This window comes from Bufo bufo, chromosome 8, assembly GCF_905171765.1.
Source record: "Bufo bufo chromosome 8, aBufBuf1.1, whole genome shotgun sequence".
NCBI lineage: Eukaryota > Metazoa > Chordata > Amphibia > Anura > Bufonidae > Bufo > Bufo bufo.
This window is the reverse complement of record NC_053396.1, coordinates 183,368,778-183,386,910: the sequence shown is the minus strand read 5'-3', so window position 1 is coordinate 183,386,910 and position 18,133 is coordinate 183,368,778. Positions and strand designations below refer to the sequence as shown.

The window sequence follows — 18,133 nt, the reverse complement described above, 5'->3', positions numbered from 1 at the left end:
ATATTCAGTTATTAAACAAACACCCGTTTGGGCAAAAAAAGTTTATTTGGCAGCCTTTGCTGCATATGTCATTGTGATATACACCCTTTATACATTTGGGTTATATTCAGATATTTGAAATACCGCCATTTGATGCACAAATCTTTAATTCAGGCCTACTGTGGGTCAGGTTGTGTGAGATGCACCCTTTAAATACAGGGGTTTGATTCAGGTATTTGAAATACAGCCATTTTGGGCAAACAAATCTTTAATTGAGGCCTAGTCTAGTTCAGGCCGTGTGAGATACACCTTTTACATACAGGGGTTTGATTCAGGTATTTGAAATACAGCTATTTTGGGCAAACAAATCTTTAATTGAGGCCTAGTCTGGTTCAGCCCGTGTGAGATACACCCTTTACATACTGTCGTTCTATTCTACTAATAATTAAACACCCATTTAGGGCAAGATCCTAAATTCGAGAAAAATGAGGAGAGCATCAAATAAGGGACGTGGCCCAGGTCGTGGTGCTGCTGTTGCAGGGAGAGGACGTGGTCGATCTGTGCCAGATACACGCACAAGTGAAAACCCTTCCTCAGGTGCGAGTAGGCGACAGAACCTGCAGCGGTATTTGTTCGGACCTAATGCGGCTCTACGAATGGTGAGGCCTGAACAAGTACAGGCGATAGTAGATTGGGTTGCTGACAGTGAATCCAGTTCCTTCACATTGTCTCCCACCCAGTCTCCTGCTGAAAGACCACAGTTGGCACCTGCAGCCGATGTCCATCAGTCATTCACCTCATCCCCTTGCAAATCAGCCAAGCAGTCTGAGCCCCAAGTCATGCAGCAGTCTCTTCTGCTTTTTGATGACTCTGTTAGCAGGGTTTCCCAGGGCCATCCACCTAGCTCTGCCCCAGAAGTGGAAGAGATTGAGTGCACCGATGCCCAACCACTTATTTTTTAAGATGAGTACATGGGAGGACCATCGCAGCACATCTCGGATGATGACGAAACACAGATGCCAACTGCTGGGGCTTTCGAAAGTGTGCAGACCGACAAGGAAGACAGGGGTGAAGACTGGGTGGAAGATGATGTGGAGGACGATGAGGTCCTTGACCCCACATGGAATCAAGGTCATGCGAGTGACCTATGTAGTTCGGAGGAAGAGGCGGTGGTCGCACAGATCCACCAGCACAGGAGAAGAGGGAGCAGGGTGCAAAAGCGGAGCGGCCGTCCTCTAGACAGTAGGCCTGCTACTGCCCACCGCAGCAAGAGACCGAGCACACCAAAGCCAGCTCCAAGGAGTTCCCTGGCGTGGCAGTTCTTCAGACAATGTGCTGACGACAAGACACGAGTGGCTTGCACGCTGTGCAATCAGAGCCTGAAGAGAGGCATAAACGTTCTCAACCTGAGGACAACCTGCATGACCAGACATTTAAGTGCAAAGCACGAGCTGCAGTGGAGTAGACACCTCAAAAACCAGGAAAGGTCTCTGGCTCCTCCTGCTTCCTCTTCTGCTGCAGTCTCGGAGTCTCGGCCTCTTCATCCACCTATTGAGTGACAGTGCCACCTGCTACCCCGCAAACAGAGGATCTGCCAGCAACACCAACACCTGGGTCACCAAGCATCTCCACAATGTCCCACGGAAGCGTTAAGCTCTCCATCTCCCAAACGTTGGAGAGGAGGAGGAAGTACCCCCCTACCCACCCGCGATCCCTGGCCCTGAATGCCAGCATTTCTAAATTACTGGCCTTTGAAATGCTGTCATTCCGTCTGGTGAAGACGGATAGTTTTAAAGGCCTTATGGCGGTGGCTGTCCCACAGTACGTCGTGCCCAGCCGCCACTACTTTTCCAGGAGAGCCATCCCTTCCCTGCACAACCAAGTGGGGGACAAATTCAGGTGTGCACTGCGCAACGCCATCTGTGGCAAGGTGCATTTTACTACAGATACGTGAACTACTATGCACGTTCAGTGACATTATATCTCCATAACAGCACACTGGGTAAATGCAGTGGCGGCTGGGCCTAAGGCGGATAGCAGTTTGGCGCATGTCCTTCCACCACCGAGGATGGCAGGGCGCTTCAGTTTGCCTCCTGTTGCTTCCTCCTCCTACTCTGCTTCCTCATCCTCTACCAGCTCCTCATCCGGTCAGCGTAACACCTTCACCACCAACTTCAGCACAGCCAGCGGTAAACGACAGCAGGCAGTTTTAAAATTTATCTGTTTGGGGGACAAACCCCACACCGTGCAGGAGCTGTGGACGGGCCTTGAACAACAGACCGATGAGTGGTTTGTGCCAGTCAGCCTCAAGCCCGGCCTGGTGGTGTGCGATAATGGGCGAAATCTCGTAGCAGCTCTGGGAATAGACGGTTTGACGCACATCCTTTGCCTGGCGCATGTGCTGAATTTGGTGGTGCAGAGATTCCTTAAAAATTACCCCGATATGTCAAAGCTACTGCATAGTGCGGGCTGTCTGTGCACGCTTTTGGCGTTCTCACCCTGCTGCTGCTCGCCTGTCAGTGCTGCAGCGTAACTTCGGCCTTGCCGCTCACCGCCTCATATGCGACGTGCCCACAAGGTGGAACTCCACCTTGCACATGCTGGCCAGACTGTGCGAGCAGCAGCAGGCAGTAGTGGAGTTTCAGCTGCAGCACGCACGGGTGAGTCGCTCGGCGGAACAGCACCACTTCACCACCAATGACTGGGCCTCCATGCGAGACCTGTGTTCCTTGTTGTGCTGTTTCGAGTACTCCACCAACATGGCCAGTGCCGATAATGCCGTTCTCGGCGTTACTATTACACTTCTATGCCTCCTTGAAAAAACGCTGCTGGCGATGATGGAAGAGGATGTGGCACAGGAGGAGGAGGAAGAGGGATCATTTCGTAGGGTTTCCGGCCAGTCATTCACAAGTGGCTCCGAGGGTGGGTTCCTGCACCCCCAAATGCCAGGTACACAATTGTCCAGCCAGGGCACAGTTCTGGAGGATGACAAGGTGGAGGATGAGGAGGAGGAGATGGAGGAGGAGGAACCATGTTCACAGCAGGGTGGCACCCAGACCAGCTCATGGCCATCACAGGTGCGTGGCTGGGGGGACACAGAGGACAGAGATGATGCACCTCCCACAGAGGACAGCTTTTCGTTGCCTCTGGGCAGCCTGGCACACATGAGCGATTACATGCTGCAGTGTCTCCGCAACGACCGCCGAGTTGCCCACATTCTAACTTGTGCTGATTACTGGGTGGCCACGCTGCTGGATCCCCGTTACAAGGACAACGTACCGTCCTTAATTCCCTCACTGGAGCGTGATCGTAAGATGCGCGAGTACAAGCGCACGCTGGTAGACGCGCTACTGGTGGCATTCCCACCTGACAGCGGTGGCACAGTGGAAGCAGAAGGCGAAGGCAGAGGACAAGGAAGAGGTCGCCAACGCAGCTAGGGCACTGCCAGCACCTCAGAAGGCAGGGTTAGCATGGCCAAAATGTGGAAAAGCTTTGTCAGCACGCCACAACAACCAGCACCACCAGCTGATAGGGAACGTCTTAGCAGGAGGCAGCATTTCACCGATATGGTGGAGTAGTATGTGTGCACACGCCTACACATACTGAATGACGGGTCTGCGCCCTTTAACTTCTGGATCTCCAAATTGGGCACATGGCCTGAGCTTGCCCTTTACGCCTTGGAGGTGCTGGCCTGCCCTGCAGCCAGTGTATTATCTGAACGTGTGTTTAGCATGGCAGGGGCGTCATTACAGACAAGCGCAGCCGCCTGTCCACAGCCAATGTGGACAAGCTCACGTTCATTAAAATGAACCAGGCATGGATCCCTCAGGACTTGTCTGTACCTTGTGCAGAATAGACATGTATACCGGCACTAACCAGCCATTGTTATACTGCAGCACAATTGCTCATTCTTGTATTTTGGATATTTCACACTCTTTTAGAGTGTACCCTAATTTTGAAAAATTAAATTAAAACCAAAAACCTGTGTTGGCTACCTCGTCCTCCTCCACCGCTGCTTCCACCTACACCGCTTCGTCCACCGCCTCCTCAAACTCCTACTCCATATGGAACTCCACCTCATAAATCAAATTTTTTTTTTATTTGTACGTATTTTATTTTATATCATTTCACTACTTTGTCATTTACATTTTCGGGTGAAATTCACCAATTTTTGTGTGTATAGTACCACTGCTATACTTAGTAGTCCGCTGGAAAAAATAAATTGTCAGTTACATTTTCTGGTGAAATTCACCAATTTTTGGGTGTATAGTACCACTGCTATACCTAGTAGACAGGTTAAAAAATTTTTTTTTAATGTCAGTTACATTTTCAGTTGAAATTCAACAATTTGTGGGTGTGAAGTACCACTGCTATACCTAGTAGACCGTTAAAAAAAAATTCTAAATAATTGTCAGTTACATTTTCAGTTGAAATTCAACAATTTTTGGGTGTGAAGTACCACTGCTATAACTAGTAGACCGGTAAAAAAAATTCAAAATAATTGGCAGTTACATTTTCTGCTGAAATTCAGCAATGTTTTGGTGTGATGTACCACTGCTATACCTATTAGACCAGTAAAAAAAAATAACAACATTTGTCAGTTACATTTTAGGGTCAAATTCACCATTTTTTGGGTGTAATATACCCCTCCTCTACCTAGTTGACAGCTTAATAAATTTCAATAATTTTTATTTTACATTTTCGGGTGACCATAAACAATTTTTTTCTGTCATAGACCCCTGCTCTACCAAGTAAACAGGTTAATAAATTTCTGTAATTTTTCTGTTACATTCTTGGGTTGACATTATACAATTTTAGACGTGAATAAACCCCTGCTCTGCATAGGTGACAGGGAATAAAATTTCTGAAATACTTCTTTAATTGATGAGCGCCACCTCCTTTGATTCAATGCTTAAACTTAAACAAGTTATACCACATTTGCACTTTAATAATTTGTCCCACATTTCCGCTATACTCTTTTGGCCAACATTTGCGCCTCAATAGCTTTTCCCACATTTCCGTTTTACACTTTTGCCCCACATTTGGGCTTCTGTAATTTGTACAACATTTGCGCCTTAATAGCTTTTCCCACATTTCCGCTTGACTTTTTTGGCCCACATTTGGGCTTCTGTAATTTGTCCCACATTTGCGCCTCAATAGCTTTTCCCACATTTCTGCTCGATCCCAATTTTTTTAAATTAATTTATCTCCCTTAAATTGGGTCTCTTTTTCTCACGCTCCCTCTCTGGCGTGGAACCCTGATTCGCCGATAACCGTGATCAACATGGTAGGCTCAGAAAAGAACATTGAAAGTTGATAGAGAAGATATCCAAATGAATGGTGGGTGTCACTGAGGCACCTCTACATAGGTTTAAAATTTTGCCGGAGAGAATCCCCTGCTCTGTATAGTTGACAGGGAATAAAATTTAAGAAATTCTTCATTAATTGATGCGCGACACATCCTTTCATTCAATGCTTAAACTTTAAAAAGTTGTCCCACTTTTACGCTTTAATACTTTGTCCCATATTTCTTCTCTATAATTTGAAATTTGAAAAAATTAATCCTCCCTTGGATGTGGTCTCTCTTTCTCACACTCCCTCTCCGGCCTGGAACCCTGATTCCCCACCACCCATGATCACCATGGTAGACGCATAAAAGAACATCGAAAGTTGATAGAGCAGATATCAAATTGGATCGTGAACATCACGGGGACGTGCGACATGGTGGGGCAGTAAGTATGCACACGCCTACACAAATTGACTGACAGGGGTCAGCCCCTGCAACTTCTAGGTCTCCAAATTGGGCACATGGCCTGAGCTTGCCCTTTACCCCTTGAGATGCTGGCCTGCCCTGCAGCCAATGTATTGTCTGAAAGTGTGTTTAGCATGACTGGAGGGTTATATTTCCCAATATTTTGGGGTGTACCCTAATTTAAAAAAATACAAATAAATTTTAAACCAAAAAGTAGTCTAGGCTACCTCCTCCTCCTCCACCGCCAGATCCACCGCCTCCTCAACCTCCTACTCCATATGGACCTCGTCCTCCTAGATCAAGATTATTATTTTTTATTTTTACGTATTTTATGTTATTTAAAGTCATTTCCCTATCCACATTTGTATGCAGAGCACTTGCCATGGTTTTAACCACATTTTGATGACATTTGCAGCCCTCTAGCCCTTTCCATGACATTTTTACAGCCATTTTACTGCTCAAAAGTTCGGGTCCCCATTGACTTCAATGGGTTCGGGTCAAGTTCGGGTCCCGAACTCGAACTTTTTTCTGAAGTTCGGCCGAACCCGCCGAACCCGAACATCCAGGTGTCCGCTCAACTCTACCTATGAGGACTGCAAAGAGGAAAGGGAAGGTCATAGAGAACATTTCCCTTCGTTAATGCGCCATGTATTCTGACACAATAACACTTGTCCAATGTGTGCTGAGAATGTCTGTGTGAGACACTTGATATTGACAAGCAAAATTACAGAGGAAGGCACAACAAAGTGCTTCAAAATTTATATTTTACAGGGGAATACAAGTATTCACTAAAAAAGTTCAGGAGAGTGGGCAAGTCCTCATTAATCGTATAATCCACCCAATTTTGCATCTGGTTCAATTTCATACTCACCTGCGGAAAATGGCATAAGGGAATCTTTCTTTAGAACTTTACCATTTTCATCCAAAAAGTTTTTGGGGTCAAAATTCTCAGCATTATTGAACTTTGCTTTGTCAAAGTGTACACTCGTCAGCACAGGAGTGAAAACTATTCCCTATGGGTGAGAACATATTTAAAAGAAATTGATCAGTAAATTTTTTGCATTGTCATTTTTTTATTTGTTTTCCTTAGCCCAAAGTAAATGTTTACCTTTTTCAATTTATAATTGCGAATCTCAGCATCCACGGTCAATTCATGGGGAAGACTCAAGGGTACTACATCGCCATATCTCTGGACCTCATTTATGAAAGCTTCTGTGTAAGGCATATTAAGTCTGTCCTCACAATTTGGTGGACGTTGGCCAATTACATTGTCTATCTCCCTGTAAAGCTTCTCTGGGGAAAAAACAAAACAAAAAAAACATTTTTTAATATATAATTTTTTTAAGGTTCTCAGATGTTGAACCTTAAGCAGTCTACCTGCTATTTCAGGGTGCTTCATGAGGTTCAACAATACATATCTCAGAGTAAGTGTGACTGATTCTGTCCCACCAAAGAACAAGACCATAGAGCACATCACCAATGTATTGGGATTGAAGAATGCTTCTTTATTCTTCCCTTCCTGTGTTTAAAGAAAAGATGTGGAGAAGAAGATGCAATGATAGATAGTAGTGCTTGAGAACATCCATCAGACAGTCATTTGACTTTGTTTGTACCTTCTCCATTTTGATCAAGAAACAGTCTATAAAATCCCTTGGGTTATTACTGTCCAAAGTCTTCATGTTTTCCTCCATCCTCTTGTTGATATAGTCTGTGATGAATTTAAAGTTTTTCATGATTTTATGGTGAGGTCCAGGTAAGTATTTCATTACATTCGGGAATATGTTATAAAGCTAAAATAAGAACAATAATCAAAAAAGTATAAATAAACTATGACGTGTCTCACAATACTACGTACATACAAGTGAAGAAGCAGGGGTCATTAATATTAACTGCAGTAGCAGAGAACAGTAGCTCACAATACAGGATTCCTGACACTTCCATAGTGTTAAAGGGGCAATGCCAGGCACAACCCATGAACAGGTGTGGTGCTGTTTTGGGGAGAAAGCAGCCATCTTTTTGTAGTCCTGGAGAACCCCTTGTAAACTCTGGTAAACTTCACTTCATTTTGGCGGAGGAATACTCATACTGTGCTTTTGAACTTGTCCCCTTTGGCCCATCAGTCCACTTACACCGTATGCTTAGGAGGAAAGGCCTTTTAGTTGGTTCCAGGACAGCTAGTCACTCAGTACACAACTCAGTCCACCTCTTGACAGATCTTTTTTCTGCCCACACTGATCAGTCAAGAGTCTTATGGGAATATTTATTAAGACCTGCTTTGTGTACTAACATTGTGCTGGCATGAGACGTATGTCAGGCTACCCATGCTTCAGAACTGAAATTTACTTCCCCCAGGAGCTGGAGTAGATCTATGCTGCAATGTACACCAGTTTTCTGGAGCAAATGCTCTTACTTACTTATCCCTTCACACAGTGGAGTACACACAATCCATGGGGCCCTGGTGCGAAACTGATCCATGGGGCCCCCTCCCGTCACCCCTCCCCCCCCCACAACGTGCCTCCACCCCCCCCCTACTACCCCCCCTACCAGTGGCAGAACTATAGGGTTATGGGCCACAGTGCAAACTTTGGATTGCACCCACCCCCACCCCCCTTTTTAACAAAGAAGCAGCAGATTTTCTTACTAAGGGTCCTTTCTGTGCGACTAATCCGCTGCGTGAATGAGTGCCAAGCTCCATTCTGGACAGCAGAGACACGGAGCAGTAACATGATTGACTCTGATCTTTTTACTACAAAATCCCGGTGACAACTTTATCTCACTGTGGTTTGTGTAGTAAAAAGGTCACAGAGAGGCACGGAGCATTATCAATCATGTTAATGCTCCGTGTCTCTGCTGTCCTGGAAGGGGCTTGGCTCTCTTTCACGCAGCGGATTACCCGCACGGGATCCGCTCGTGTTAAAGAGCCCTAAGCCTAATGCATGGCTACACTCACCCAGTCCTAATAAAATATGGTCCTACCTCATCCAGGGTGTCACTGGCCTCGGCGTGATGTCCGCTGGATCCAGAACAAGGTCCCTGTGGTGATACAAAAAGAATAATCACATAAGGAAGGGCTCGTGACTGCCCCTGTGAAATCACCAGCAGCGGGCGCTGTGTTAGCCCAGTTATGTGCCCCCTCACAGTAGTAATGCCAAATATGTGCCCCCTCACAGTAGTAATGCCCAGATATGTGCCCCTTCACAGTAGTAATGTCAGATTATGTGTCCCCTTACAGTAGTTATGCCCAGATTAGGTGTCCCCTCACAGTAGTAATGCCAGATTATGTGCCCCCTCACAGTAGTAATGTCAGATTATGTGCCCCTCACAGTAGTAATGCCAGATTATGTGTCCCCTCAGAGTGGTTATGCCAGATTATGTGTCCCCTCACAGTAGTAATAGCAGATTATGTGCCCCTTCACAGTATTTATGCCCGGTTATGTTCCCCCTCACCATTGTTCCTGTCACAGTAGTAATGCCCAGTTATGTGCCCCCTCATAGTAGTAATGCCAGATATGTGCCCCTCACATTAGATATGCCCACATATGTGCCCCTCACAGTTGTTATGCCAGATTACGTGCCCCCTCACAGTAGTTATGCCTTCATATGTGCCCCCTCATAGTTATGACTTCATATGTGCCCCCCTCACAGTAGTTATGTCAGATTAGGTGCCTACTCAATTTAGTTATGGCAGATTAGGTTCTCAGTAGAGATGCCCACTTTTGTGCCCCCTCATTCTAGTTGTGCCCGTCAACCCCCCCCCCACCCCCCCTCGCAGCGTTACAAAAAAAAAACACATACTTACCTTCTTCCCTGATGACAGGCTCCCACATTCATCACGTTCCTGGCAGTGCTGAAAGCAGATTCCCGGGCTTTCAGCTCTCCTCCCACAGCAAGCAGTGCAATGTGGGGCCAGCAGGGGGAGCTCCTGAGCTCTGAAGATCAGTGAAGCAGAGAGCAGAGAGGTTTCCCTGCTTCATGCCTGGCCGGGTGTGTGTGAGTGAGTGCTCGCTCCCTCCCTCTTCCTCCCCCCCCCCCATATTATACATGTAATGGAGGCATAGAGCGCTCTTCTGGGGCCCGAAATTGCCACTGTACTTCATGCCGGGCCCCATCAGAGCGCTCTATTACATGTGAGTACAGCGAGGCCCCTGCCAGTGGCCTGGGGGGGTCCCCTGGAGAGCCGGGCCCAGTCGCAACTGCGACCCCTGCGACTCCTGTATGTACGCCAGTGCCTTCACATAATATGTCCTATGTCCTCTTACTGGTCCATTCTTACACAGAAAAATCATCATCAGTGTTGAGCTGTGCATGGACTATGGCTGATGCCAGGTATCTTCAAACATCAAGACATCAGCAACAATGGGGCAGCGCTGGCGCTTCCCAAGAAAATGAATGATGTACTGGGACAAAAAAATGGAGTACATAATGGCGACAATGATAAACAGAAAGAGGAGAACATCAAATTGTAAGGGGGGAATAAGTTTTAAACCCTTTAAGACTTAGTTTTTTGCAGACTTTAAATGTTATGTAAATTTTGACCCAAAATTGTTCCTTTTCCTTTACTGTTTTGTACATGTAAATTCAGTCTACTATTGCAATGTAGTAATGAAACAAGAAAGTAAAGAACCAAGGAAGCGTTGTTACAGAAGCACCATATGGCAAAACCATAGACCTGGTGCCCAAGTCTATGCTAAGTGCATGAGAACTAAATCTAAAACGTCAAGTATTTAAGATTTCCTGAAATCTAAAATTTTACTTACTAGTCCCCAGCGTGTGCTCATGAGAGCAACGTTGTCTTGAACACATTTCACCAGTTTTTGGAAATGCTCATTTTGATAATCAAACCGGCTACCAAACACCACGGAGCAAATCACATTGGACATAGAACGTAGTATATGGTAATTGGGATTTATTGAAGTTCCTAAAAGAATAAAAAAAGGAAATCAATAGTTAAAACTCAATATACACAAGAGCAATGTGTTGGCGTGGCTTTCCAAATAGTTGTGTGGAGTAACAAGGCCTTTTCTTGATAATAGCTGATCCTCAAACATAGGATTTATAGAAGTGTGGAGTTTATGGTGGTCAAAAAATCAGTCAGTGTTATAGGACGGCATAGGGTATATCAACTGCTTCTGCTGAATCGGGTGCCTCATATAGCTGTAATACATAGACCTTACATTGCTATTATGGTACTGTATGCATAAAACAGTTCTTTGCTCACTGTATGTTGGTACTATTTTACCACTGTGCTCACTGTATGTTGGTACTATTTTACCACTGTGTGGCAGTACTTACTTGTAAGGCACACCAATATATATTTTTTGTTGTGTGGTGATAGTATAGCATGATTATTAAAGCAGCTGTATGAAAGTGTAATTTGACCATTGTATAGAACAACAGTTAGTCCTACACCCAGGACCCCTGACGATAGTCTGTTTCAGCAGGCAGAGGCTCTTGAAGAAGCACCGGGGCCTTCTCTCTGCTCGCGCTCAGCCCCTTTCACTTCTATGAGGCTGAGCTACACCTAGGCCACGTGACCAATGAACATGACATCACGCGGCCTAGGAAAAGCTGGAGAAGGCCATGGTGCTACTCAGGGGCGGGCTGGGCAGGGGGGCAGGGAGGCAATTGCCCCCCAGGCCGCCCTAAATAAACGGCCGCTGGGCCGTTGGGTCTTGAAATATTATTTTTAATTTTTTTAATTTTTCAGGGCCGCACCGCCGATCACCACAGGCGGTGCGGCCCTGGATGTAATTGCGGCCGTGCTGTGTGCTCAGGCTGTGGGGCAGGGGAGGGAGAGGCGTGTCCCTCCCCTGTTCTTCTGATAGGACGCAGGCACTAATGCCTGCAGCCTATCAGAGGCCGGCTCAGGCAGCGCGATGACGTCATTATCATCGCGACGCCTGAGCCGGGCACCACACAGCAGGGACACAGGCCAGAAGAGGCTTACATCGCTGCTGATGGAGGTAAGTATTAGTGTTTTTTTTTTCTTCTTCTTTGCGGGAGGGCTGGCACTATGGGGGGGGGATCTGGCACTATGGGGGGGCTTGCACTATAGGGGGAGCTGGCACTATAGGGGGGGATCTGGCACTTTGGGGGGGGATCTGGCACTTTGGGGGAGCTAGCACTATGGGGGGGCACTATAGGGGGAGCTGGCACTATAGGGGGGCTGGAACTATGGGGGAGCTGGCACTATAGGGGGGGCTGGCACTATAGGGGGAGCTAGCACTATGGGGGGGCACTATGGGGAGGCTTGCACTGTAAGGGGAGTTGGCACTATATGGGAGCTGGCACTATGGGGGGGCTGGCACTATGGGGGGGCTGGCACTATGGGGGAGCTGGCACTATGGGGAAGCTGGCACTATAGGGGGGGCTGGCACTATGGGGGAGCTAGCACTATGGGGGGCACTATGGGGGGAGCTGGCACTATGGGGGAGCTGGCACTATGTGGGAGCTGGCACTATGGGGGGGCTGACGCTATGGGGGGGCTGGCACTATGGGGGGGCTGGCACTATAAGAGGGCTGGCACTATGAGGGGGCTGGCACTATGGGGGGGAGCTGGCACTATAAGGGGGCTGGCACTATGGGGGGGAGCTGGCACTATGGGGGTGAGCTGGCACTATGGGGGGCTGGCACTATGGGGGGGAACTGGCACTATGAGGGGAGCTGGCACTATTGGAGGAGCTGGCACTATGGTAGCATTTCTTACTGGCACATTATGGGGGGGCACCATGGGGGAGAGGAGCACTATGGGGGTATCTGGGGGCTCTAAAGGGGCTTTTTTTAATTATTGGCACATTCTGGGGGGCACTATAGGGGAGAGCAGCACTATGGGGCATCTGGTGTTACTATAGGGGCATTATTTGGGGGCACTATGGGGAAGTGGGGGCTCTAAAGGGTCCTTTTGTATTGGAACATTATGGGGGGCACTATGGCATTTGGTAGCACTAAGGGGGCATTTTTTACTGGCACATTATGGGAGGCACTATAGGGGAGAGCGGCACTATGTGGCATTATTTGGGGCACTATGGGGGAGTGGAGCACTATTGGGGCATATGGTGGCACTAAGAAGGGGCATTTTTTTACTGGCACATTGTAGGGGAGAGGAGCACTATAGGGGCATCTGCTGGGGGCACTAAGGGGCATTTTTTTTTACTGGCATATTATGGGGGACACTATGGGGAAGGGGGAGAGGAGCAGTATGAGGGCATTTACTGGGGCACTACAGTTGCAAGAAAAAGTATGTGAACCCTTTGGAATGATATAGATTTCTGCACAAATTTGTCATGAAATGTGATCTGATCTTCATCTAAGTCACAACAATAGACAATCACAGTCTGCTTAAACTAATAACACACAAAGAATTAAATGTTAAATGTTTTTATTGAACACACCATGTAAACATTCACAGTGCAGGTGGAAAAAGTATGTGAACCCCTAGACTAATGACATCTCCAAGAGATAATTGGAGTGAGGTTTCAGCCAACTGGTGTCCAATCAATGAGATGAGATTGGAGGTGTTGGTTACAGCTGTCCTGCCTTATAAAAAACACACACCAGTTCTGGGTTTGCTTTTCACAAGAAGCATTGCCTGATGTGAATGATGCCTCGCACAAAAGAGCTCTCAGAAGACCTACGATTAGGAATTGTTGACTTGCATAAAGCTAAAAAGGGTTATAAAAGTATCTCCAAAAGCCTTGCTGTTCATCAGTCCACGGTAAGACAAATAGTCTATAAATGGAGAAAGGTCAGCACTGCTGCTACTCTCCCTAGGAGTGGCCATCCTGTAAAGATGACTGCAAGAGCATAGCGCAGACTGCTCAATGAGGTGAAGAAGAATCCTAAAGTGTCAGCTAAAGACTTACAAAAGCCTCTTGCATATGCTAACATCCCTGTTAGCGAATCTATGATACAAAAAACACTAAACAAGAATGGATTTCATGGGAGGATACCACAGAGGAAGCCACTGCTGTCCAAAAAAAACATTGCTGCACGTTTACAGTTTTCACAAGAGCACCTGGATGTTCCACAGCAGTACTGGCAAAATATTCTGTGGACAGGTGAAACCAAAGTTGAGTTGTTTGGAAGAAACACACAACACTATGTGTGGAGAAAAAGAGGCAAAGCACACCAACATCAAAACCTCATCCCAATTGTAAAATATGGTGGTGGGGGCATCATGGTTTTGGGGCTGCTTTGCTGCGTCAGAGCCTGGACGGATTGCTATCATCGAAGGAAAAATGAATTCCCAAGTTTATCAAGACATTTTGCAGGAGAACTTAAGGCCATCTGTCCACCAGCTCAAGCTCAACAGAAGATGGGTGTTGCAATAGGACAACGACCCAAAGCATAGAAGTAAATCAACAACAGAATGGCTTAAACAGAAGAAAATACGCCTTCTGGAGTGGCCCAGTCAGAGTTCTGACCTCAACCCAATTGAGATGCTGTGGCATGACCTCACGAAAGCGATTCACACCAGACATCCCAAGAATATTGCTGAACTGAAACAGTTCTGTAAAGAGGAATGGTCAAGAATTACTCCTGACCGTTGTGCACGTCTGATCTGCAACTACTGGAAACATTTGGTTGAAGTTATTGCTGCCAAAGGAGGTTCAACCAGTTATTAAATCCAAGGGTTCACATACTTTTTCCACCTGCACTGTGAATGTTTACATGGTGTGTTCAATAAAAACATGGTAACATTTAATTCTTTGTGTGTTATTAGTTTAAGCAGACTGTGATTGTCTATTGTTGTGACTTAGATGAAGATCAGATCACACTTTATGACCAATTTGTGCAGAAATCCATATAATTACAAAGGGTTCACATACTTTTTCTTGCAACTGTATATAGGGGTATTTTATACTGGCATACATTATGGGGACATTAGCTCAACTGCGGGCACTAAGCGGGGGTATTTCATGTACTGTCATATTATAGGGAAAATTAGTACTACTAGGGGGTATTATGGGGAGCTTTACTACTACTGGGGGGCTATGAGGAACATATTACTAGAGGGGCATTATTACTACTAAGTGTGCTCTGGCAGATAATTATTTTTATTGGTGGGATTTTGGGGAGCACTGTTACTTTGGGGGCACCCTGGCATAGTATCAGCTTAGCACAATTATTTTTGGGGGACATTATCTTTATACTATTAGTGTCTGGGCGCAGTTATTTTTTAGAGCACTGTGTGCCAATAATTGTTTAAGGGGGCACTATCTGTGTGGTAGTAGTATTTCCAGGGGGACTGTTTCTGCAGTATAGTATTGGGGGCATAGCGGGTACAGTATTAGGGGCACTATCTGTGTGGTAGTAGTATTTCCAGGGGGACTGTTTCTGCAGTATAGTATTGGGGTGGCAGGAAACTAATGTCTGTTTCTCAATCTCTGCAGAGACGGGAGATGGCAGAAAAATCATCATGGCGGTCTGGTCTGAATGGAGAAGATGAGGAAAGAGAACGTCTACATCAAAGGTGACATCACTGGATGTAAGAGGTATGTGGTGCTATGTAGGAGAGGAGATGCTCCGGCTCCTCCTCCTGCCATTTGCAGAAGGAGGATTCAGAGCTGGGTGAGGACGACGAAAGGGGGCAGCAGGCCACGGGCGGGTGGCAGATGGTGGGGGGAACCACAAGCCTTGAGCAGGATCTGGGGAGGGAGGAGAGCGAAGGAGCTTCCTGGCTGTAGCTTGTTGTATAAGCAGGCAGTGCAGCCAGGACAGGCTCCCCCTCCCCGTATGATGTGTAGAGACAGGCCGCAACTATAGAATGTCAGCTGTACCGTGTGTGTTGGGTGTGGCCTATTATATGTAGGAGGGGCTTTTAATAATGGGCGGGCTAAAAATGGGCCACTTGACTGGATTTGCCCCCCAGGACTAAGGCTGCCAGCCCTCCCCTGGTGCTACTGCAAGCACTGCTGCCTTCTCAAACAGCTGATCAGGGGTCCTGAGTATCAGACTCCCACCAATCAGATGCTGATGACCAATCTAGAGGATTAAATGTAAAAATTATAGGAAAAACATTCTAATAATAATCATTAAAAAAAATGAAACTCTACCATTTGTTTTCCTCAGCAAATCACACAAAAACCCGGCCTCTTCACGAATCCTGTCCTCGAAGCTGCGTTTTCCAACTCCAAAATTATTCAGTGTTAGCACGGAAAAACGTCTCAGCGCCTTCCATTTTTCACCACTACTAAATGCAAAATCTGTGCAATGCAATAAAAAAAATGACACTACCATCAGATTCTTTTCTGTAACAGAAAATTCCTGGATGGTTTTATGGATAGTTTCCAAATAATTATTTTAAGTCACTCCATATCTTCTATTTCCTGTTCTGGCTCCTTAACGTCCTCCTTGTTTGGACTTTTAGCAAAGCAAACAGTCTCACTTGACTACTACTTGAGTAGTGACTCTCATATCACACTAATTAGTGAAATGCACTTCTGTGAGCATCTGTATCTAGGCCTATCACTGCCATACTGTTATCCTAATGTTCTGTCCCCACATGAAGGCGAATAAAGGTGTAACTGATAATGACTGTGTGACTGTCCTACCTTCGTATCCAAGCAGTGGAGCAGACCGGACCGGCAGATGCCCAGGTTAGATGGACCCAGACGTAGACACGAGGATGCAATCAAACGTGGGTTTATTTGATCCAAAGCAGCGACATACGATGATGCAATACAGTAATGCAGTAGTAGAGTAGATGCTGTCGCGTGGATGTCTTTCCTGAGGCTAACTGCTGGTCAAAAACTCATGCCTTCACAAGCCAAGGTGTGAATCTCCAGTCACACAGGAATGCAGCACTGAAAATGGCTGCAGGAAGTGACAAGGACCAAGGCTGCTTAAAGCCACGCCCAGCAGAGAAAAACTTTAATAACAAGAACAAGGCAAGCAGCATTCAAATTCCGGCCAGCAGATGGCAGCAGAGAACAATACATGAAACAACATAGGTAAAAGAAGAGGTAATAATTAGAGATGAGCGAACTTCTGTTTTAAGTTCGGCGTCTAAAGTTCGGCTTCCGGTTAGCGGAGGATCCCGATATGGATTCCGAATTCCATTGTGGTCCGTGGTAGCGGAATCAATAATGGCAATTATTGATTCCGCTACCACGGACCACAACGGAATTCAGAATCCATATCGGGATCCTCCGCTAACCGGAAGCCGAACTTTAGACGCCGAACTTAAAATAGAAGTTCGCTCATCTCTAGTAATAATACAGTGTATGAATTCAGTTTGGAAAGAGCAGCACCACCAAATTCTGCCTGCTATTATCATGAAGACTACTCTTCAGATATCATCTTCCCCTCACAGCAGCAGCAAACTGTCAGTGTGCTCCCTATCCAGGGGTGTAACTAAAACTGACTGGGCCCCACAGCAAATTTTTTTACAGGGCCCCCCTCCCTTAGGGTCCATTCAGATGTCTGCAAGTGTTTTGCGGTCCACAAAACACGGATACCAGCCGTGTGAGTTCCGCATTTTGATAGTTCCCTATGATAGAAATGCCTATTCTTGTCCGCAATTGCAGACAAGAATAGGACATGTTCCATCTTATTTTGCGGGGGCCGCGGAATGGAACTACGGATGCGGACAGCACACGGTGTGCTGTCCGCATCTTTTGCGGCCCTATTGAAATGAATGGGTTTGCACCTGTTCCGCAAAATTGTGGAACGGATGCGGACCCAGAACAACGGACGTGTGAATGGACCCTTACTTAAAATAAAACCTTTGAAAAAACATATTTGTCTTTGTATCACCATTTTTTGACAGCTAAAACTTTTTTTTAGATTTCTGCCTAAAGAGCTGAAGCTTTTTTTCAGGTGGATGAATTGTAGTTTTTATTGGTACCCTTTTTGAATGAAAATTATTTATATTTTTTAATAATGAAGACATTTTTGGACATGGCAAAGGTTTTTTTTTATGTTTATTTACCTATATTTAAAACACTGTGAAAGGGGGTGATTGGAACTTTCATCCCAACCTCTGCCCACTCCTTCCTCTGCCAGCCTCCTGTACTATAATGTGGTACGTGGCAGCCTCCCCTCTCTGCCTCCGCTGCTCTGCCATGTACTAGTGCTTATTATGACACACATATGCATGCACCCGATGCCAGCCCAGAACCATCCTGGCATCACATTTGTGTATATGTAACTTAAAAGAGTGCCATAATAAGCACTAGTAGATGGCGCAACAGCAAGCAAAGAGGGGAGGCTGCCATGTACCGCATGCTATAGTACAGGAGGCTGGCAGAGGAAGCGTGGGCAGAGGTTGTGATCTGGCTACCTGGCAGCTACATGCTGAAGACTTCAGAATGCAGCTGCCAGGTGGCAATCCCAGCATCTGCCAGCCTCCTGTACTATAACAGAAGCAGATGCATGCATTTTATTATATAGGAGGTTGGT

At 46.3% G+C, this 18,133-nt stretch overlaps 1 protein-coding gene across 2 annotated transcripts in view; it reads right to left on the bottom strand.

Annotated features, from left to right (window-relative positions):
* LOC120977519 (cytochrome P450 2F2-like) overlaps window positions 1–18,133 on the bottom strand; it is a 281,082-nt gene that overhangs the window by 11,693 nt on the left and 251,256 nt on the right. For both annotated transcript variants that reach the window (XM_040405509.1, XM_040405510.1), the window contains exons 4-9: window positions 15,787–15,936; window positions 10,489–10,649; window positions 7,345–7,521; window positions 7,109–7,250; window positions 6,840–7,024; window positions 6,603–6,744 (exon numbers count right to left, since the gene is read on the bottom strand). In XM_040405509.1, the coding sequence (XP_040261443.1) occupies window positions 6,603–6,744; window positions 6,840–7,024; window positions 7,109–7,250; window positions 7,345–7,521; window positions 10,489–10,649; window positions 15,787–15,936 (957 nt within the window). The remainder of the gene's footprint in view (window positions 1–6,602; window positions 6,745–6,839; window positions 7,025–7,108; window positions 7,251–7,344; window positions 7,522–10,488; window positions 10,650–15,786; window positions 15,937–18,133) is intronic.